The 21,282-nt window shown below is 23.4% G+C and overlaps 2 protein-coding genes across 3 annotated transcripts; one reads left to right on the top strand and one right to left on the bottom strand.

Moving 5' to 3' along the window:
• Nucleotides 1-2,313: 2,313 nt before the first annotated feature.
• LOC112594614 (putative histone-lysine N-methyltransferase 1) lies at nucleotides 2,314-11,688 on the top strand. The gene is made up of 9 exons (XM_025339501.1): nucleotides 2,314-3,427; nucleotides 4,955-5,140; nucleotides 5,234-5,415; nucleotides 7,272-7,410; nucleotides 8,015-8,142; nucleotides 8,732-8,845; nucleotides 9,570-9,638; nucleotides 11,367-11,561; nucleotides 11,639-11,688. The coding sequence occupies exons 1-8, from the start codon at nucleotides 2,329-2,331 to the stop codon at nucleotides 11,538-11,540; spliced, it is 2,091 nt and encodes a 696-aa protein (XP_025195286.1). The 5' UTR covers nucleotides 2,314-2,328; the 3' UTR covers nucleotides 11,541-11,561; nucleotides 11,639-11,688.
• Nucleotides 11,689-17,047: 5,359 nt separating this feature from the next.
• LOC112594603 lies at nucleotides 17,048-20,621 on the bottom strand. Of its 2 annotated transcripts, none has more exons than XM_025339483.1 (6): nucleotides 20,544-20,621; nucleotides 20,310-20,451; nucleotides 20,036-20,146; nucleotides 19,762-19,822; nucleotides 19,454-19,525; nucleotides 17,048-17,359 (listed from the first exon to the last, which is right to left on the bottom strand). In XM_025339483.1, the coding sequence occupies exons 2-5, from the start codon at nucleotides 20,448-20,450 to the stop codon at nucleotides 19,464-19,466; spliced, it is 375 nt and encodes a 124-aa protein (XP_025195268.1). In that variant the 5' UTR covers nucleotide 20,451; nucleotides 20,544-20,621; the 3' UTR covers nucleotides 17,048-17,359; nucleotides 19,454-19,463. The 2 variants fall into 2 exon arrangements, with proteins under 2 accessions (XP_025195268.1, XP_025195269.1); XM_025339484.1 differs by having other exon boundaries at nucleotides 20,310-20,463; nucleotides 20,544-20,585.
• Between the last annotated feature and the right edge of the window lie 661 nt (nucleotides 20,622-21,282).

The raw sequence follows: 21,282 nt of genomic DNA, 5'->3' as shown, positions 1-21,282 counted from the left end.
AGTATCGTGATGTCGAAGTAATTTTAAAGTCAGTATTAAAATAGACATCTTAAAGTGTGACCGTTTGAGGAAAAATGTTGAAATATTTTTATTTTTTTAAACCAATAGTCAACACACGTAAGAGAATAATATTGATTCTGTGGTAAGATATAAGCCAATAAAGATAAGTCAATAACAATAAATACCTAATTTGAATGCATTTACAGCACAATATCTCAATTCAAAGTGATGAAAGTATGTCAATTGTAAAAGACACTCCTAGAATAAATTTTTAAATAACAAAATTGTATAATATAATATAATATAATATAATGGAATCATACTTATTAAATATTCAAATAAATCTGAATATTATGTTTTTCTTAAATTACAGCCAGTAAAATAGATAATTCTCATATTTAAATTACTATGAGTAATTTATTTTTCAATTATTAATAAGGTATACTGAAGTAGAATTTGACTGAAAATAACGTCAAATATGATATATACAAATAAATTTATTACTAATTACGAATAATAGCGTTGGATGGACGGGATTATAAATGATAAAAACAATAACTATCGTTATTTATATATGAAATATTAAAAAATGTAAAATAAATTACGGAGAAGACAAACGAAAATAAACATGAATAGATATCAGAATTGAATATAGATAACAAAAAATAATGAATATGTATAATATATTATATATAATATCTGAACCACCGAATAAAAAAAATATATAATACTATCAATCCAATATTTTTCAATAAGCTGATAACAAAAAAAAAACGTATATTATACAAATATCTAATGTACAGAAAAAGAAAAAATTAGGCAAATGGAGCACATTTAAAAATTCGATCAAAATGAAAATAAACGATACATACTCTTATAAATCAAATGAGATAATTAGATAACGTATGAGTTGTCTATTAGTTTCAAAAATAATTAATGTTCAAATAAACTTTGAACTTAAAAGTTAACTTCATTTTTGTAGTACAATACATAATAATAATAATATACATAAATGTAAAAAAATAATTAAAATTTAAAATAAAAATAAAAATTTAAGAATATCGATAATGGCCATATATCATAAATATTAATGAAATAATATGATGAATTTTGAGTTTACCTATTCGTAAACAGCTTAAAAGATTATGAATGAGTATAATATCATTAAGTATACCTTTAAAATGATTTACATAAGTACTTATTTCTCATGAGAGAATAACAAAAATCTTAAAGGTACCTGAAGAATCTCAGAAAACCATATAAACAATTTTTTTTTTTAAATCTTGACAAATATAGATACTTTTACAAAAAATTATTTATTTCGATATTTTAAAATATTAAAGGTAGAATAATTCAAATAAAAAAATCAATTCTACTAGTAAAAAACTAGAAACACTATTTGTTATCATCATAATTTGTTAATAAATTATTAAATAATAAATTTTAATTGTATTTTTAGACTAAACTTTTATATGTGGTTTTAATTTTATGACAGAAATATATTATAATATAATTTTTGTATTTTAAAAATTAATTTGAATAAAAGTTTATTTAATTTTGTTTTCACTGTTAAGTTGGTTCAATTTTTCGTATACTTATGTATTTATGTATTTATAACGTACTACGAGTATACTTATAATAGTAAATTATTATTTTATTTAAAATTTATATTGATAAAGATATTAACACTTTATATATATATATATATATATATATATATATACAGTGAAATATACATCATCTCGCGTACAATAACATTATAATAACAATATTTAACACCAGAGCCTTAAATTTTATTTCATTCCATTTTAATACTTAATAATTTTAAAAAAAAATTCATCTGTGCAATATTGGTTAAAATATTTTTAAAACTTTGTGCATAAATGAATTAATATCTATATATTGGTACCTAATATATTTCAATATTTGGAATTTTATATTATTTTAATAGAATAAGTATTCAGATGCAATAGTTTAAAATAGTAAATATGTAACAATATAGTTATGAAATATGTTTCGTTTACAATGAAAAAAAAATTTAATTTATCATTTAATACATGTTTCATGTAAACATAATATATATTTTATTATTGAATTTTCCATTAAATTTTAATTTAGAATAAACACATTGGTTTAGTAAAATAAACTATGTTTAATAAGTTTTAATAAATCAAAAGCAAACACATTTTAACATATTAACACAGTCTGTGTATTCTAAAGTAAACTAAACTTCATTAAATAATGATAATTTACTGTTGAATAAAATATTTATCACTCATTTATATATTAAACAGATATTCAAAACAATTGTCAATTGTAATTAAAAAAATGTTGGTGAAACTGAAAACTTTTAAATTGTCTAAGAATGCCCTAGTACATTTATTATATATATTACTAATTATTACTACCACGATTAGCGTCCAAATTAACGACGAACCAGCCAATCCAAAGCAGACTGATGATAAAAATAATAATCCAGATGAAAATATTCCAGACAAAACAAATCTTATTTCATCAAATAATGATAATAATGAAAATACAGCTGGCAAAAAAAACATTTTACAAGGAGTTTTTGAAAGGATGAATTTCAACAAATTAAAAAATAATAAAACAAAACCAAATGAAGATAAAATTAATATTATGGACCCTAAAAAAAAAAATACAGTTGAAGAAAGTAGTTTTAAAGATCAGCAACTAGAAGCTGATGAAGAAGATCCATTTAAGGACATGAAACTGGGCATACCTTCTGAAGAATTAAACACTGGAGACGATAAACTAGAAGAGGCACCTGAACAGAATAATAAACAAGAAATAAAAAAGAAAAAGAAAAAGAAAAAAAAAAAGAAAAAGAAAAAGGAAAACAATAAAGCTGAAAATATTAACTCTGAAAGAAAAGATACACGTGAAACAGATAGTGTTAAAGACCAACAACCAGAAGTTGATGAAGAAGATCCATTTAAGGACATGAAACTGGATATACCTTCTGAAGAATTAAACACTGGAGACGATAAACTAGAAGAGGCACCTGAACAGAATAATAAACAAGAAATAAAAAAGAAAAAGAAAAAGAAAAAGAAAAATAAAAATAAAAAGGAAAACAATAGATCTGAAAGTATTAACTCTGAAAAAAAAGATACACGTGAAACAGATAGTGTTAAAGACCAACAATCAGAAGTTGATGAAGAAGATCCATTTAAGGACATGAAACTGGACATACCTTCTGAAGAATTAAACACTAAAGACGTTGAAGAAGAAAAAGCAACTGAACAGAAAACCCAAAAGTCCACTGAAGATACGTCACAAAATAAAATTACGGAAGATGAGCCAAAGGACTTAACATTATCTTCACTGGAGAATGTTGGAATCGTAAAAATTAAAAACAAACAAAATGCAACCAGCGAAATGATAAGAAAAGAAAAGAAAAGAAGTAAGATACAAAAATAGATAGATCTTAAAATTCTAAAAACTGCTTTGATAAATTATCGCATTCTAAAAGCATTTCGTTTAAGAGCTCAATTTATCAAGCACTAATAAAGGTATACTTACTACCTAATTAGATTATATTTTTAACTTATGAGTTTCTTAAAAAATTAATTTTAAAACAAACTTAAGTAAGTATTATATTAAAATATTATTTGACTTTAATTTCCAATCTACAGTGACATTTTGCGTACCTAATACCTACATTTTATTATCACTTGTATTTGACTTCTAAGAATCTTAAAAATTTTTTTTGAAAAGGGTAAATATATATAATATAAATCATTATAGAAATTATTAAACCATTGTTTTATTATAAATTATAAAAATACAGTTAATAGGTTACATAAAAATTAAAAACATTTATATTTATAATGCGCATTAAGTAATAATTAACATTATATAGGATGGGTATAGTCAATAATTTATCACACTAAAAGCTTTCATATTAATAACATTTATAGACTGATGTTTCATTAAAAAATATGTATATATTAATAATACAATTAACATACAATGTTAAGCAATTCCTAATAACAATTTAATTCGACTTTTTTTGTACGATCTTAGAAATATTTTTACCAAATATTGTTTTTGGGACTTTTTTCCGTTTATCGACCTAAGTACATAAAACTCTATGAAACTCATTTCTCAAACATTCACTTAGAATCTATTATCTGGTTCAAATTTATTAAATTCTTAAGTAATTAAATTAATTAAAATATTTAAAACTAAAAAATGCGTTACGTATAAGGATTTGTATACCTACTAAGTCAATTTTTAAAAATTAATATGTTTAAAAAAAGTTAAATGTGATTCAGCAACAAAGTTCGTCTTGGGAATTTGTTTTATTTTGTTTACTTCGGTGCAAAATAATGATAGTTGTGTCTGTTGTTATAGTTGTTATATCGAAATTAAATATACTTTAAATCATCCCAATTCTGAATATATTATCTACTCGGTTACAACTGAATTATTTGCTAAATTTTTTTTCAATATCTTTATGATTGTCGATAGTAAGTTATAAACGATATCTTCAAAATAATAAGTAAACAGATAAAATCTTATGTCCCATTTTTCAAAGAGCAGAACATTATTCATCTTGAAAATCACCTAAAAAGGATATTATAATTTATTAAAGGACAAAAATGACTTGTTTTAATAACCCATATTCCAAAACACAAATAGTATTATTATAATTAGATTATTATTATAGCCATTAAGTTCTTTTCATTATCTTCAATAGCATGGAATACTGTTCAAACAATTAAATCTTTAATGAGATAGTTACAGTGGTAATGCATTATATACATAAATATACATCATAAATAGGTAAATTTTAGTTATATACACATATTAAATATGGCTAAAGGTAAAAAATAAATATTTATTCATAAACCAAAAGGATGTAATTTTAACAAATAAATTATAATTAATAATCTATTTTATGTTAACACTGCATTTTATGTTCTAGCGAAGTTTAGAGAATTTACACCTTCAGGAGAAAATGCACGCATATATTGTACATTTTTAGGAGATGTGTTGAAAATGTACAACAAAGTAAAAAAACGTTTTGTTGGACATTTTTGTCATGCAATCGTATTTGGGGCTCCAATTAACTTAAAACATAATCAAGTACACTTGAGCAATAACATGAAAAGTATATAATACCTATATAAGATATAAATTAATAAAATATATTAATTTCAAAAAACTTAACAAAAAATAAATAATTTAATTTTTTTCCATACAGGTCAGCTGAATAAAATAGATCCACAAAGGGGACAAAGTCTTCTTATCGTCATTATGAAACATTCAAGTTATGACGATTGGGAAAAAGCATTAATTAATCCCAACCAACTAGTTATAAATATAATACATACAGTCATAAATTATAAAATCGATGGAATACAATTTTCAAATTTACAACGAACGGTATGGATTATAATTTTATTTATTTTAAATTCCTACAATATACTACTGTAACTATTTAATTGATCTTAAATTTTTAATCTATTAAAAAATGTAAATGATATTTTAAAAGTGGTCCTAATTCAAATTTAAAAAAAAAAAACTATACCTTCGAGTTTCAAATCAAATATAATATATAATATTGATATTTACATTTAAAGTAGGCCATTTACGTATAAGAAGATAAAATTTCAATTTTATTTCATTTTATGTTTATTAAAAAATTAAACTAATAAAAAAAAAGCTGTAGACAAAATATAAAATTTATTTATTGAGGAATCGACATTTTATTTTTCTTTTATCAGCAAAAGTTAATTAGGTATTATAATTATTTATTATAGATTAAAATATTTGTAATATACCTAGTAAACCATCACTTTCAAAATAGATTTTGAGTGGATCACGCTTCACTGTAATGTTTATAGGAATGTTAAAAATATTTAAGAACTTATAAAATGAAAAACAATCAAAGATTTTTGAGTTTAAGATACCTAATGAATAAAATAAAATATGTACATTGTACAAGTATAACTTTATATTAAAATCAGTGAATCTAAAATTACTAATTAAATTAAACAACATTTAAAAAGATAAAAATAACATTGTATTTAATTTCCCGGTCTTTAAAGAATAAATGAATAATTAAATATAAAATATATTCAGTTTAATATTATATCTCCCATAAAAAAATTTCTGAAAAGCAAAATTACAATTTACAATAAAATAATTAAAGTTAATATAATTAAATATATGGATCTCCTAGACTTCTTAAATCACCCAACGTTTAATTGAATGCATCAACATGTGTTTTCTCAGTCTTACAAATGTACAACATAGCAAAATTGTTTTTAATCTAACCAATTTTGTGTTGTCAACATTAATATTAGAGCAAATTGTCTTATTTTCAAACTTAAATATAAGAACATTATCTGTTATAATCGTCGATTTTTTTAATATTTTAATTTTTAAACAGTATGTGCAATAGTAAAAAACTAAAATAACATAAAAAATTAATCAGCGATAACAGAAAAAATGTTTACCTTTAAGTTTAACAATAGTTAGACAATTCACTCAAATATTTAAGTTGACAAAATGAAATTGATTATACTAAAAACAAATTTACTATGTTGTACGTAATTTGACGGAAACAACACGTGCGGACATAGTATCTTCTTGGAGGAAAAATATTGAACAAGTAAAAATAGAAATAATTAATTACTTACCTCTCTAAAATAACAACTCAATAAAAATTACCAATCAAAAAATTGTATATTAAGATCGATGATCTTTTTAATGCATTTTCTTAACGACAGAAAATAAATTTAAACAAAAACATAGCCTTTAATAATACATATTTTAGATTGTGAGCATAGAATAAAGCATGAAAATAAATTTAATTGCATTGGCTTATTCATTTTTTTTTTTTTATTTCTTTGTAATTTTTAATGAAATATTAAATAATAATAGAATTATATTAACACTCTGATTAACAAAAACTGTATTGTTTTTTCCCCATTTACCTATATACTTTTTTTTTCAAAAATAACCAACTTAAAAAGTTATAAAAAATCATAAAAGTAAAACGTTTTAATCTTATTTGATATAATAATAGATATTACTTTGGTAAAATATACAATACACATATTATAGAGATTAGAAAAATAAGAAAATTTTTAAATGCATTCAAAAAATAATAAAAAACATTTCAAAACTTTAAAAAATACTTTGTGTATAAAATATATATATTAGTTTTTTTTATACATAATAATATGTTCTGATCATCAAACTAGAACAACTTCTGAACTTATGAATGATTATAGGGAGTAGATCAAACAGATACACAGATGGTGAATAATTTAATAACATTCTTAAAAAAACTACTAAAAACTGCAAAAACAAAAAAACATGACTTAAAAATTGGCATAACCATTCAAATGAACAGTCAGTGGATCAAATCAAGTAAAAACATACCTACATCAAGTGTAAAATATTTATGATATAATACATATATTTATTAAAAATTGATAAATTTCCAGAAAATTGACAAAAGTATTAAGTGCCATTTTTTTTTTTTTTTTAATTAAAAAAAAAATGATATTTAAATTAAATTTTAACTCTGTTTGTGATTGTATTAATACTATTTTAAACTGAGTATTATTACAAAACTAAATTAACTCAATTTTGGTGAATACTAGGAAAGAATGAATAAGATCAATGACTATACTATTTTCAAAAAGTGGGATCTCAGTATGTTATTTTAGAATATACTCTAAGCAATCTAAACTTAACATAGTGAGTTCCCCGTGTTTTTTTTTTCCATTAAATATGTATACTTCCATGTTTGGTACTTAAAATGTTTTTAAATATAATCTTATCATTCTTATTTGTGAAATAAAAACAATATAGTATTTAAATTAATGAATAGATATAGCTTAAGTTTTAGTTAATATTTAAATTTAATAATAATACTTAAACATTATTCATAAAGTTATATTCAAACTGGAAAACATAATTTCAACTTTATTTATAATGTTTATTATTACGTTATAAATTAAAAAAACAGGTTTTACTTCATTCGATCAATTAAATACACTGGTCACTTGGTATTCATACCAAACGATTTCCATGGTAGTATGTACATCGAAATACAAAACTACAAGCACTTCTCCATTAAAAGGAGAAGTGAGCTTGGTAAGTTCGCTATATTAATCATACAAATACTCACTGACTATGTATTTTTTCATAACATGCTTGTATGGTTATTCATGAAAACTCAAATAATTTATAATTTTTATTTTTTTGTTCAATTTTAAAACATTTGATAATTAAAATTTATATTCTGGTGATTATAACTGACTAATTTATTTTTAATGAACATTTTAGATACACTTTTGATCAAGATTTTATACTTAATAATATTGCTTTAAAATATGTACTAAAAATAATAAAATTTTCAAAAGTTTCATAGTTTGAAATTTATTTAAATTTTAAACCCTTTAATCTTCAAATAAATACTTTTAAACAGAATTATAAAAACCCTTTTTTATATCCATTAAATTGTTTTAAATATTAAATATAGTTCATATAAACTATATATAATAAATATTAAATTAATTATTTAACTTATAAATCAGAAATTATAAAATATAAATTACAAAATACAATTGGCAATTATATAATATATAAATATCGATATAAATAAATTTTTCAAATTAAAATCTAATTTTATTAATTTACTATAAAATAAGAATATTATATTATTTATTTTGTGTATTGATAGGATAGTTCACTAGAATCAATAAAGGTTACCGATATTGATATGTCAAAACTAGTCGTTGGTATACAATTGTTCCCAAATAAAATTGATGAAATGAGTCCATTAACATATGAAGAGGTAAGTATGTTAACACAAGTTTTGAAAACATTATTTTGTAGTAAAACCTTTTTAAATTCTAATCTGAGTGATGACTAAATCAATTTTACAATAATACAATTACTTTTTCTTTCCTTAAAATTAAAGAAATATGAAAAATTTTACACAAACCCTGTATTCAACAGAATTAATTTGTTTTTTTTTTGTGTAATTAATAAACAAATTACAATAGAAATGTTCGAAAAGTTTGTATATAATTTTCTACAGGTGATAAAATGTTGACTATTTTGAGCTATTTATAGATATTTAAAATTTTTAAATGTTTTTCTATAAATATTATTATAAAATATTTCACTGGATCGAAAAACTTAAAAATATGCAAACATCATTTTTTTCTTTTTTTATAAGCATATGAAATCACCACAATGAAGACTAAAAGTTGATTTAAGAGTGCCTTTTTATCCTTTAAATTAAAAAAATATTTATCTTAACCTGCACTGATTCTGCTATAATTTATCCAATTTATTTTATATTCATGCATTAAATTTTCTTTTAAATAATTTCTTTAAGAACATGAATTCTAATATTTTTAACAAGATTTCTTTATACATTATATTTTAATAAAATAGGTAATTATATTATATAAGCATTCAACATAGACATACAGTTGAATGTTTATAGTATAAAGTATTTTTTTTAGTTATGAAATAATTTTAATAAAATGTATGTGTGTGTGAATGTTTAGTTATGTTCAACATCAAAGAACTCTTGGGACAAATGGTGTGCTGCGCATCCTGATGAACTTCGGTTAAAGGTATAATTATTCATTATAATAATGATTGTTTTATTTTTTATACTGATCAAGTAAATACATTATAGATCTATTAATTGTGTACTAGTGTTTTATTTTTTAATGCTCGGTTTATCTCCTCGTGGTTTCTATTCGTCGTTTAATTGTTTAACTAAATATGGTAGACTTCACCAAGAACTGCTTGGTGACATGCTCTACCTTGAACTAGGTTAATTTTTAATTTAATTTAAGTTGATTAGTCAATTGTTACATTCATTCTCTTCTCTATATCTAAATATATAAAACAAATATTATCTCTGACTGATATAGAAGACAGATTTTATTTCGGCTTTTTTACATTAATCCTTTTACTATATTCTACTACTTAACCCTAAGGGTATCCTTTTGTAAATTGTTAACATGTACACTAATTTTATTTGAGATAGCCAAAATAGTAAGTAAATTGTTTAATTTGAATATTTTATAAACCATTGCTACTAAATTTTTAAAAGAATCCTTACTTTCAATTGGTATAGCATAAGTTTTAAATGGAAGTAGTCAAAGCTACGAACTTTTTATTAAGTCTTCGGTTAGTTGATCACCTAAAATTTGTTTCGTTTTGTGCAATAAAAATTAAGGTTTTTTGTCGCTCAAACTCAAATCTCTTAATAATTTCTTTAATCGTTGCTCTTCGAATTCCGATAGTCACTCAATAAATCAATTTTTTAATTTTGCATACATTTTATGGTCAGAAGGCGATTCTTCAATATCAGATTTGACATTTCCTGTTATAAATCTTAACTTCACTTGTTTAAACTACATTTTTGAATTTTTTGACTAAAATGGCGGCGCTTTGAAAGCTATATAAATTATATAATGTATTTCAATCGACACTGTGGTTTTCTGTTATTCACCTTCTGTGTAGTTCTGTTATTCCATGTTTACAAACATATATCGTTTTTCGTTGAGCTCACCAATTTATAGCTATTTAATGTTTATGATACATTAACAATAAATAGCTGCAACTTTAATTAAACTGGGATACCGAGACGTATGAGTATAGATAGAGTAAGCTTGAAGTCAAATACTTACTACAGAGCAGAAGCGAGTTACCCACTTTTTTAATTTTAATTTTACATGACAGATATTATAGCCTATAGATACATTATACATTTCATTATATTTTATTTATAGGGACTATGTGTGTCAATTTCTAAACTGGAAAACTAACAATTAATTCATTTAACGATAGATACCCAAGAAATTTTTCAATTTTCATTTATTAAAATCTCGGTAATATAAAAAATGTATAGTCCTTTGAAATAATAAATAAAAAAGCTCATGTCAACACCTTGTTTATATATTACAGTGAGTCAGTGAAATCTCGGTATCTCGAACTCCGATATCTCGAAGTTTCTGTATGTCGAATTTTTTTTTTCAGTCCCGATCATTCAGTATATTGGACTTACGTATTAAGTGATTTCGGTATATCGAATTCCCATATGTCGAATATTAATACATAATATGTATGCAATATATAGATACAATTTATATTATAAATACACATTTTTCCCAACAATTAAACATTTTTATTTCAAATTTTATTTATGTTTTAAACTCCCTCGTTAACTCGAAGTTTCGATATATCGAATTTTTTTTTTTTTGGTCCCTTACGACTTCGAGATACCGAGGTTTCACTATATTTATTATTATTAACATTCAATTTCATACGTTACTTATGATATATTTTAGGGTTTATTTTTGAGGGATTATGAAATTGGAGGCGTCCAACTATATTACATGCACTCGGACGATTACAGGTCCACGTGCGGCTGCTATTCGTTTCCGTTGATTCGAGCACTTCTTCGTGGCTTGATTAATACTCAGACGAAAGAACAGTGTGATTTTTTCACGGCACACAACTAAATAACCGCGATCGAATCAAGAGTAATTATATTATTATTTTTCTCATTAGTTCTAATTATTTTTGAATATAAACAATTTTTATATTATTATATTATTAGGTACATGAATATTTCATATAACAAGCGCGAATTCATACGACATAAATGTTTATTTTAATTAGCTCAAAGTATTGTTATCAATATCATTAAACAATATTACAGTTGTATAATTATTGTTTTAACGTGCATAAAATACAAAAATAACGAATATGTTTATTAATTTAGCATTTTATTATTCTTGCAAGATTAATCAAATTAATTAAAACGTAGGTACCTACCTTATAGCACAGAATAATACATCTAACTCCAATAAGTAGTATTGACTGTATTTAGTCGTACCTATTGTAACTGTGTTAGTACCACTACCTCGAGTATATTTATAGCAACTATATTTACACCTTGATTAATTTTAATAATAGGCAAAAATGTAAATTTTATAAATTATTTGAGAACGTTTAAATAGATGCTTAATCCATTTACATGTGCTCGTATTGTAGTTTGTTAAACAGACGAAAATACAATTCTCTCATAATAAATGTATCATATATATTTATTTATTTAAATGTCTGTATAAGCTCAAACACAATAGGTACATGGATCATAACATTAATAATACAACTTATACGTAGTAAGAATAAAATGAGAAAAAATAAATGAAAACAAATAACATTAATTAACTTGATTTGATATTAATATTTGCAGTAGAAATAATAAGAAAGTACAGAATACCTACATTCATAATTATACAGGTAAATATTGGGATTAATAATAAGATTACTTTAGGAATAACAGGCTTTTTGTATTGAATATGTCGATATTTATTAAATTATTGCATTCACACGCAATACGGTCCATTGGGTTATTAAAGTTATATGATGTTCAATAAGTTTTATAGAAAAGATAAGATAGGAAAAGAATATGAAATTGTACTAGTTTCAGGAGCCTAGAACAGGATAAAATATAGTATTGCTTACAAGTTTATCCATGAAGTAAATGTCATTACGTCGGCGTCTAGTATCCAGACATTCCAAGTTGAGATCCTCTTAAATTGTTTTTCTGGTGTAGACAAGGAAAAGGAAAGGTCGCCAGTAATACGCTGTAATTTGTAGCCGATATATTTTAAGAATCTTTTCGGAAAATACTCGATCAATAACGTGGCGACGATAATTTCAGAGGCAATCACAAACCTTTGAAATATTTTTCAAATAGTATAAATGGATTAGTCAATGGGTCCCATAATTATGAAGTAATGATAACTCAATAGGTCGATTTGAAATATAATTAACTATTTATATTATTATGCATAAATTAATTATATAAATTGATGTTAGCAACACCCCCTCCCCACTATTTTTTGCGTCTATAGTAGTGGATCGGTCCTTGGTATATTTCAACTCGCCACACCACTGCACTCGCAGTTAAACCTATTTACGACGGGATCCATAGTATTGAACAATATTCAAGTATTAATCTGATAAACGATACATAGTTTTAAGATAACTCATCCTTGTACTTTTTAGTAATACTATTTTTAATTAGAAAACCAAGTTTTCTAGCTTTAGAACAGTCTTGTTCTATATGAGACGAAAACATCAGATTTTGTTGAAATATACACCAAAATCTCCAACATTGTTGATTTCTTTGAATCTATCGCTAAGAACCATGCCTGGAGAGGGGTTGCAAGACGAGGAATTTCTCCCCCTTAGAATTCAAATATAATGTTGAAAATATTAATTTTTATTTTGATTTAATTAAAAATTTCATTGATGTTTTTACTTTAGTATATATCATTTATACATTTAAAATCGATGAAGAAAAAAAATGTTCTAATATGATGTACTATAAAGAAGTTTAAAACATAATAGCGCTATCGTTGATGAAAATTACTAAAATTTAAATCAAATGATTATATTTATATAAACAGGCATACGGCAAAATAAGATAACGATTATCGTATGTGTAAAAGGTGTAATTTTCAACGAGGCAACGACACTTCTCCTGGATTAAAACTATTAAATTACTTAAATTAGTTATTGACTTTTATTTATCAACACGCCGCCTACGGCGTACCTATGTTAAAACATGGACCATGTATTACGTACGTATTGTATTTACTATTTGGTATATTTATAATATGTTTTATTGTCATACTATTATAGACATCAGAATTTATTTTAAAATACCTAAATTATATGATTTTCTTAATTATGCCTTTACTTCAATTGAAAAAAATGATACAAAGTAGTTGGAATTGTGTGTAATTAAAAGTGTTTAAATTACCACGAATGGTATGAATACAAAAAATAATGACGATCAAACGATGACTTATGAAAAAGATACTGAAAAATATTTAAACATTGAAAATAATAACGATTCTTTGAAAATAGAACTTTTGCGTAATTCTTGGGTACCAAATACTATTTATGAATTTAAAGTGAATTAAAATCAGGAAGTAGGTATTCGAGCATTTAGATATCAATGGTTGCACGAAAACAGTCCATAGTTAACATGTTCAACTGTTGAGGGTGTGAAAGGAACTTTTTGTAGAATATGTGTGTTGTTGAAGCCATCAAGGTGAATTTATAGTAAAACCAATTACCAAGTATAAGGATTTTCATACATTTGTCAAATTGGCACTCAGAATCAATGTCAACAGTAAAAGATTTTAAGGATATTATGAATGGTAACAAAATAAATGTTATTGAACAAGTAAATTCTGGATTTTATAAGAAATAGAAACTAATAGACAAAAATTAAAATTTTTTCAACTTTTTTGTTGTATGGGACTCGCGACTTTTCCTTACGAGAGAAAAAATCAGATTCTGGTGTTTTTCACAATTTTTTGAATTTTTGTATTGAATCTAGCGATGACATATTGAAAGATAATTTCTTAACTAATTTGTTAAACGCTAAATAGTAAATATTCATCCCATAGAACTCAAAATGAATTAATTACATAGTGTGGAAAGATATTAAAAGAAGAAATAATGTGTGAAGCTAATTTTAATTATTTTTAACGAATCATCAAATATTTCTGGTATTAAGCAGTTAATAATTGTAATTAAATTTTAGACAAACAGTCTAAATCTTTTAAAGATGCTATAATTCCTTGGCTTTTTTAAATTAGATCAATTCGACGCAGATTTAGTTGCTACTAAAATGTTAACATTTATTATTTATGTATTTTTACATTCTATAAAATTAAAAATTGTAAATGTAGTCACTATGATTATGTTATTAATGTGAACTGAAAAATATTTATAATTTTTATAACCTTTGAGTTAAAAATTTTGGAAACTCCTGAATTCTATTTGATCAGGTAGATACCTATATTATGTAGGTTAGGTTTAGTAAACAAAGAATTGTTTTTAAAATACCATTGTTATTAGCAAACACAATAAATTATATATATTTTTTTAATAGGTACCTGAACCTAAAATTAAAATTGTTTTTTAAATATTTTTGAACATAATATTACCTATATTATTGAACAAATGTAACCCACTGGCTTATATTGCTATGTATAATACTATCAGAAAATATATTTCAACTTTCAATACTTTTATTAATCCTATAAAAATGTGAATACAAAAGTTTAAATTAGGTTGATTTTAATCTAATTTAACACACTATTTTAAATTTTGATTTAGTTTGTTTATTTCTGTGTCCCATAAAATAATTACGAAGCTTACATAGATATCTCTTAATTTATTTTAACTCATTACCTACCTACAAAAAAAAAAAAATTGGTTAATTCATTAATTTGTCTTTTTTTAAATTGATTCCAAAAGGCTGAAATTCAGATATAAAAATAAAAAACTAGTAATAATATAAATATGAACTTAATAAAAAAAAACCAATTAAACTAGTTGAACTCAAATATTATTTTATTCATGACTTGTCTTTATGTAAGAAATTATGCATCAAAATGATTCTATGAATCCATGGACTATTATGTGTTGATAATTTAAAGATTAATAAATTGATAGATATTATACATAAATTATTAATTGATTTAGCTATGTTTAAAATTAATCATCATAATATTATTCATATGAAATCACTAGTAAATAGTCATATTAGTTATTAGTATTAAATTATTAAAACAGTTTCTTAAAATTAAAAATAATTATTTAGTACTTAAAATTATAAATTATAATTTTTATAAAAAAATAAGTAAAAGAATCATACAAATTATAGACAATGAAAACAATACAGAAGTCAAGTATTGAACACTAATTTCACTATGCAAGATAGACTGTTTGTAAAAATAATTATTAATTAATGATTTTAAACATTTATTAAAAACGAGTAAATGAGTAATTTCTTTATTGAAATTTCAATTTTACAACTTTTTTTTTTTAAATAAAGAAACAGTTATAAAAAATTCAGTTATTCATATAGTATGCGACCTACTAGTTGCTACTAGTAATTGTTTCTTGTTTTTTAATACCAAACTTCAATTAAATGAAGTAGCAAAATTTCAGCTAATATTCCATACATTTTCCGTAAGATTTCAGTTTTTAATACCTATTCCACAAGAACAGTAAGTCACATACTAAACAAATACCAAAATTTATTATGAAACGAAACCAGAACATAAGAAATTTTAATTAATTTAAATGTTTTGAAATAGAACTTAAAAATTAAAAAATTTTATCGGACACAAAAAAAAATAAATCAATATAAAATCTTGTTAGCAATATTAAATAAACTTTTATGAAAATAATATTTTAACTATCAATTCAATTTCTAAATATCACATATTTACAATTAATTCATAATAAATATGTATTATCTTGCATTCATAATATATATTATGTTAACTGATATAATTTTTATAATCCTGTGATAGATCACGGCAAATTGTCAAATATGGTCTATAATTGCAAGTACAAAACAAATACTTGAAAGATGAGTAAGGATTAAATTAGGTTATGTTATAGTATTATACTATATTATTATTACTATGGGACTTCTTTAGTGGACAATATTTAAAAAAATCATATCATATTACCTCAACTTCAAATAATTTGTATAATATGTATGTCACCACGGTCAGTGCTTATTAGATCATAAAATAAAATAAGTTGGGCCTTTACAACATCAATGTAAGCAAGATAATATAATGCAATACCTCAACGCATTCAAATAAAATAATAATAGTAGTTGGTGACAATTACTTTATTATAATAATATAAAAATAGACATGCCTTTTTGGCTAATAAATAATAAAATCAAATAGGAATATAAATGTCTATATGGCTTAGAAAAATATAAATAGATAATAATTCAAATGCCTATTTGGCTCAACAATAATATAAAAATAACAATGTAACGATTTGAATGCCTGTTTTGGCTAAACAGTAATAATAATAAAAAAAAAAAAATAAAATAATATAATAAAAAAAAGGCCTGAATGGCAATATAAATAATGAAATAATGATTACAATAATAAATGCCTATATGGCTACCAAATAATTTAATATAGAAAAATATAATGTATATAAAAAAAAAATGTAATGTTTAAAATATATATAATACGGCTCATCAGCCGATTACCTGAAGAACTGGTGTCTGTTGGTAGCTTCAAACAAGAACGCTACAGTCTCGGAATGCACACAAATGTACAATATAAAAAATACAATAATACAAGATAAAATGTGTGACAAAACGAACGACCAACGGACCACCAGCTCAAACGAACAATCACATAAAAATACAATGAATAACACTTAATAAACAAATCACGTGGTTCTGCAAGTACGTTTATTGACTGCCCTGAATAATTAGGGAAAAAACTATTAATGACGATACAAATAAGAATATAATACTCACAGCAACCAATATATTAAACCAAATGACATTAAAACCAAACTGAATAAAAAAATTAAGACAAAACAAAATGAATAGCACAACTGAATAATGAGTTTAACACTAGCTAGGACCGGATCGAGCAGCTCGAAATATGGCATAAAAAAGTTAAGTTACATGAATTATAATGAGTAAGCTAAAGAAAACTAGATGATGGTTTTTCAATGTCCTACACTAAACAATAAAAACTGGAAAAACTAAGAACTTTGTGACACTGAAAGCATAACTAAACGAAAAGTAACTTTGAAATTTAAACATTAACGAATCTAAGAAAACATGAACTGATATTAGTGATATTGATCACATCACACACGAAGGTATGAGAATTTGAAAAGCATACGCTGACGAAGGCTGCAACTACGGTCTTAGAAGATATCTTCTAATGGCTGCAACTGAGGAACGCACCGTTGCGTGCACATAAAAATGATAACAGGGGGGAAAAAATAAAATGACACAACATGTAATAAACTTAACATCAACAAAAATAACTATAATGCTAAATTTAGATTTTTGTACTTATTTTATATGGGTGTTAAATCCTTTAAACTTTTTTTTTATTAAGCACTGCAAAGGTATTTTTAAAAAATAAGCACTTATTGACTATTGTAGAACTAATAATCAGATTTAAAGGTACCTATTGTTTTAAAAATAATGATTGTTGATTTAATATGTAATAAACAGGGCTCTGAAGTTCATGCCCTAAAAAAATCTTGAATAAACGTGCACTTATACACTAAAAAATGGCAAAATATGCATTGAAATATGCCTTACAAAGTTCAAATGTATGCATTTATATGCACTAAAAATCTAAAATTATGCATTTGAAATATGCGCATTAAAAAAATAGGCCGAAGACGGTTTTTCTTTTGGCATGATATAAAAATGAAGTTATTAAAACATATAAAAGATTTTAATGAAATGAAAAGAATCAACGTATATGCACACGCGTCACACATTTACTACAATAACTGAGACAGTTACAGTCAACAAGTATCAAGTAGATAAGGTAATTTCTATTTTAAATTCTATACATTTTTTTCATTAAATTGGTATAATGCGACCCAAAACTCTGATAAACCAAATGAAGATTACTACTAGCATTTTATTTTTAATCATTTTATGTTGCAACCAAATTCTCGTGTATAAATGATCGTATTTTTTCTTTTTTCATCATAATATGATAGGAATATCAAAATTTTGAATAATATGCTCGATAAAATAGCAAAACACATAAATATGCCAATTAGGCAAAAAACCTCTAAATATGCAAAAACATGCAAAATAAAACTTTACATAATATATAACCGTGATACCTTGAAATAGATTTCTATATTATCTAGCATTAAATAAAACATAGTAAGATTGATATGCAAATGCATGAACTTCCGAGCCTTGATAATAAATAATAAATTAATAAAATAGATAACAGAAAACACATTATATATTAAGAGTATCATTTAAAGAGAATACATTTGTATAATATAATACAAGTTATTATTAAGATTTAAGGTAAAGGTTGATTTTTTAATCATATTTTATTTCTAATAGAAATTTTCTATCAATAAATATTAAATCATACAATTCACAATTACATATTAATTGTATAATTATTAATTACGTCTACCTAACCAAATAAATACTAAATATCTTAAATATAAAATTTCTAATTCAGTTTAAACTTAAAAATTAACTATTTATGGTATAAAAGTCGTTTTAAATTAGTATATATCAATGTGTCATAGAATTTAAAATAATAATAATAATAACACTCAAAATAGTGACCCATATTACGCTTAATGTACAGCAAAGCAGTACACTTATCTTATTTTCTTTTCTTTTTCTTTTTTGTAATTTGTCACTTATCAAAACTAATAAATACAATTTGTGATTTTAAAATTAATAAACTTTAAAAATGTTAAGTAATCCAAACTAATCACTAATGAAGACAACTTATGATTTAAATTCAATTAAAACATTTTAATTATTTAATATTTATTTTACCAATTAAATGTTATGTACTTTTATTTGAATGCATACATTTTCCCCAAATCTTTTCATTTTCTTCCTTATGTTCTGAAAAAATTAATAAGAAATTCAAATATCTATCTTAAATTACTTATGAAAATTTAAAAATGTAATCTAAATTCTATGTTTCTATGTATGTTTCAAATTTAAAAATATATTCTTCATAGCAAAAATTAATTTTAAAATACCTACTAAAAAAACAAAATTAATATTATTATTAAGTATAATAATTGCAATAATTAACATTATACCTAGTACAAAAATATGTAATTAATGCTATTTACTTTTTAAATTTTCCTCTCTAAGATTCTTGAAATAACGCTCTATGTTTGAATTTGAGAAGTCCTGCAAACATTAGTAAATTAATAAAGTATTTATACATGGTTTAATATGGATACCTATTTATAATTACTAATAAGCATCACTAATAAGTTTAAGAATACATAAAATATATGAAGAATATATAAAGAATACTATATATTAATAAAATATAATAATTATACAATCAAATATATACATAATTTAAGTATATTACAAGTTATAAAAAAAAAAACAAACCAAATTTGAATTTTTTATACTGCTTTTTGAAGACATAGATTCAGATAGTTGTTGAATGGCCATTCCTCTACCTCCACATTTATTTCGATGTGGTTCAAAACTCACTTTTAACTATTCAATCAATCAAAAAAAATAAAATTAAAATTTTAAAATCAATAGAGAATTAAAAATGTAATCGTTACACAAATCTTAATTTTTTACTTTTAAATTAATAGGTAGTTTTATTTTATTTATTTTCAACAAATAAATGCTAATTTGTATTTATTTCACATACTTTTGAATTCCGAAAGCAATCAGATGCTACAGAATCAACCTGCAAGTTAGAATCAGGGTTTGATTGATTTTGAGAAAGATGTTTTGGCATTTCATTACCACTTAACTTGGTAGTATGAGAATTTGTATTTGCGTTTGACATTCTAAAAAAAAAACTATTTTATTATTTGTATAACATTCCGACAGATGTAAAAAAAAATGTTAACAATTAAGTATAAAGTATCTAATTACTTACTTAACTAATTGTTAACATATAAACAGGAATAAAATATAAAATACAAAACAACAATAAATTAAATATTGAAAAATTTACAATCAGAATGTTTTATTTTATTTAACGTAGATATTTAATCGATAATAATAATTAAGTCATAGATAGGTATTAGGTATGAAATAAATTTCAAACAATATTGAACTAACAACTAAAAAGTAAAAAGTATTTTGTTTACATTATATAACAAAAACCTTAGATCATATGATCATTATATATGATCTAAGACAAAAACTAATAACTATGATAAAACTACAGAATATATTATCAGCTGATCTATGATTATGAGTATTATAATTATGATATATAGATAATATTATCTATAATTATGACAGCATGTCACATAATTACATAAAAACAGTATCATAATAATCACTGTGACAATAATTTTGGCGTAAAATTCCGTCTGGTTCATTATAAAAATAAGAATGTATTGTCGACCGGGCACCAATAATGGATTCATACTTAAGCTTTTAATATTTTGTCTTGCCTCGAATGATAGGCAATAATATCATCAGACATCAATTATAGTAATATTATCAATTACCTACTATTAATTCAGTAACAACTTAACAATTAGTTTATTTAACAGCAGTAAAGACTGAAGATTTCATCGAAGATTGGTTATGTACAGAATAACCCATAATATTAAATCAGGAGTTCAACGGTTAAGTCAGACAAGATCAATGACCCCATTTGCATT

This window comes from Melanaphis sacchari, unplaced genomic scaffold (assembly GCF_002803265.2).
Source record: "Melanaphis sacchari strain LSU unplaced genomic scaffold, SCAv2.0 Contig23_pilon_pilon, whole genome shotgun sequence".
In the NCBI taxonomy this organism is placed as follows: Eukaryota; Metazoa; Arthropoda; class Insecta; order Hemiptera; family Aphididae; genus Melanaphis; species Melanaphis sacchari.
This window is presented reverse-complemented; position numbering and strand designations above follow the sequence as displayed.

Coding starts and splice junctions, on each gene's coding strand:
- LOC112594614 (XM_025339501.1), top strand. CDS start 2,329: ATGTTGGTGAAACTGAAAACTTTTAAATTGTCTAAGAATGCCCTAGTA. Junction 5,416..7,271: donor TTTCAAATTTACAACGAACG/GTATGGATTATA, acceptor GAATGATTATAG/GGAGTAGATCAAACAGATAC. Junction 9,639..11,366: donor CTGATGAACTTCGGTTAAAG/GTATAATTATTC, acceptor GATATATTTTAG/GGTTTATTTTTGAGGGATTA.
- LOC112594603 (XM_025339483.1), bottom strand. CDS start 20,450: ATGTCAAACGCAAATACAAATTCTCATACTACCAAGTTAAGTGGTAAT. Junction 20,147..20,309: donor ATTGCTTTCGGAATTCAAAA/GTATGTGAAATA, acceptor TTGATTGAATAG/TTAAAAGTGAGTTTTGAACC. Junction 19,526..19,761: donor TAGAGAGGAAAATTTAAAAA/GTAAATAGCATT, acceptor TAATTTTTTCAG/AACATAAGGAAGAAAATGAA.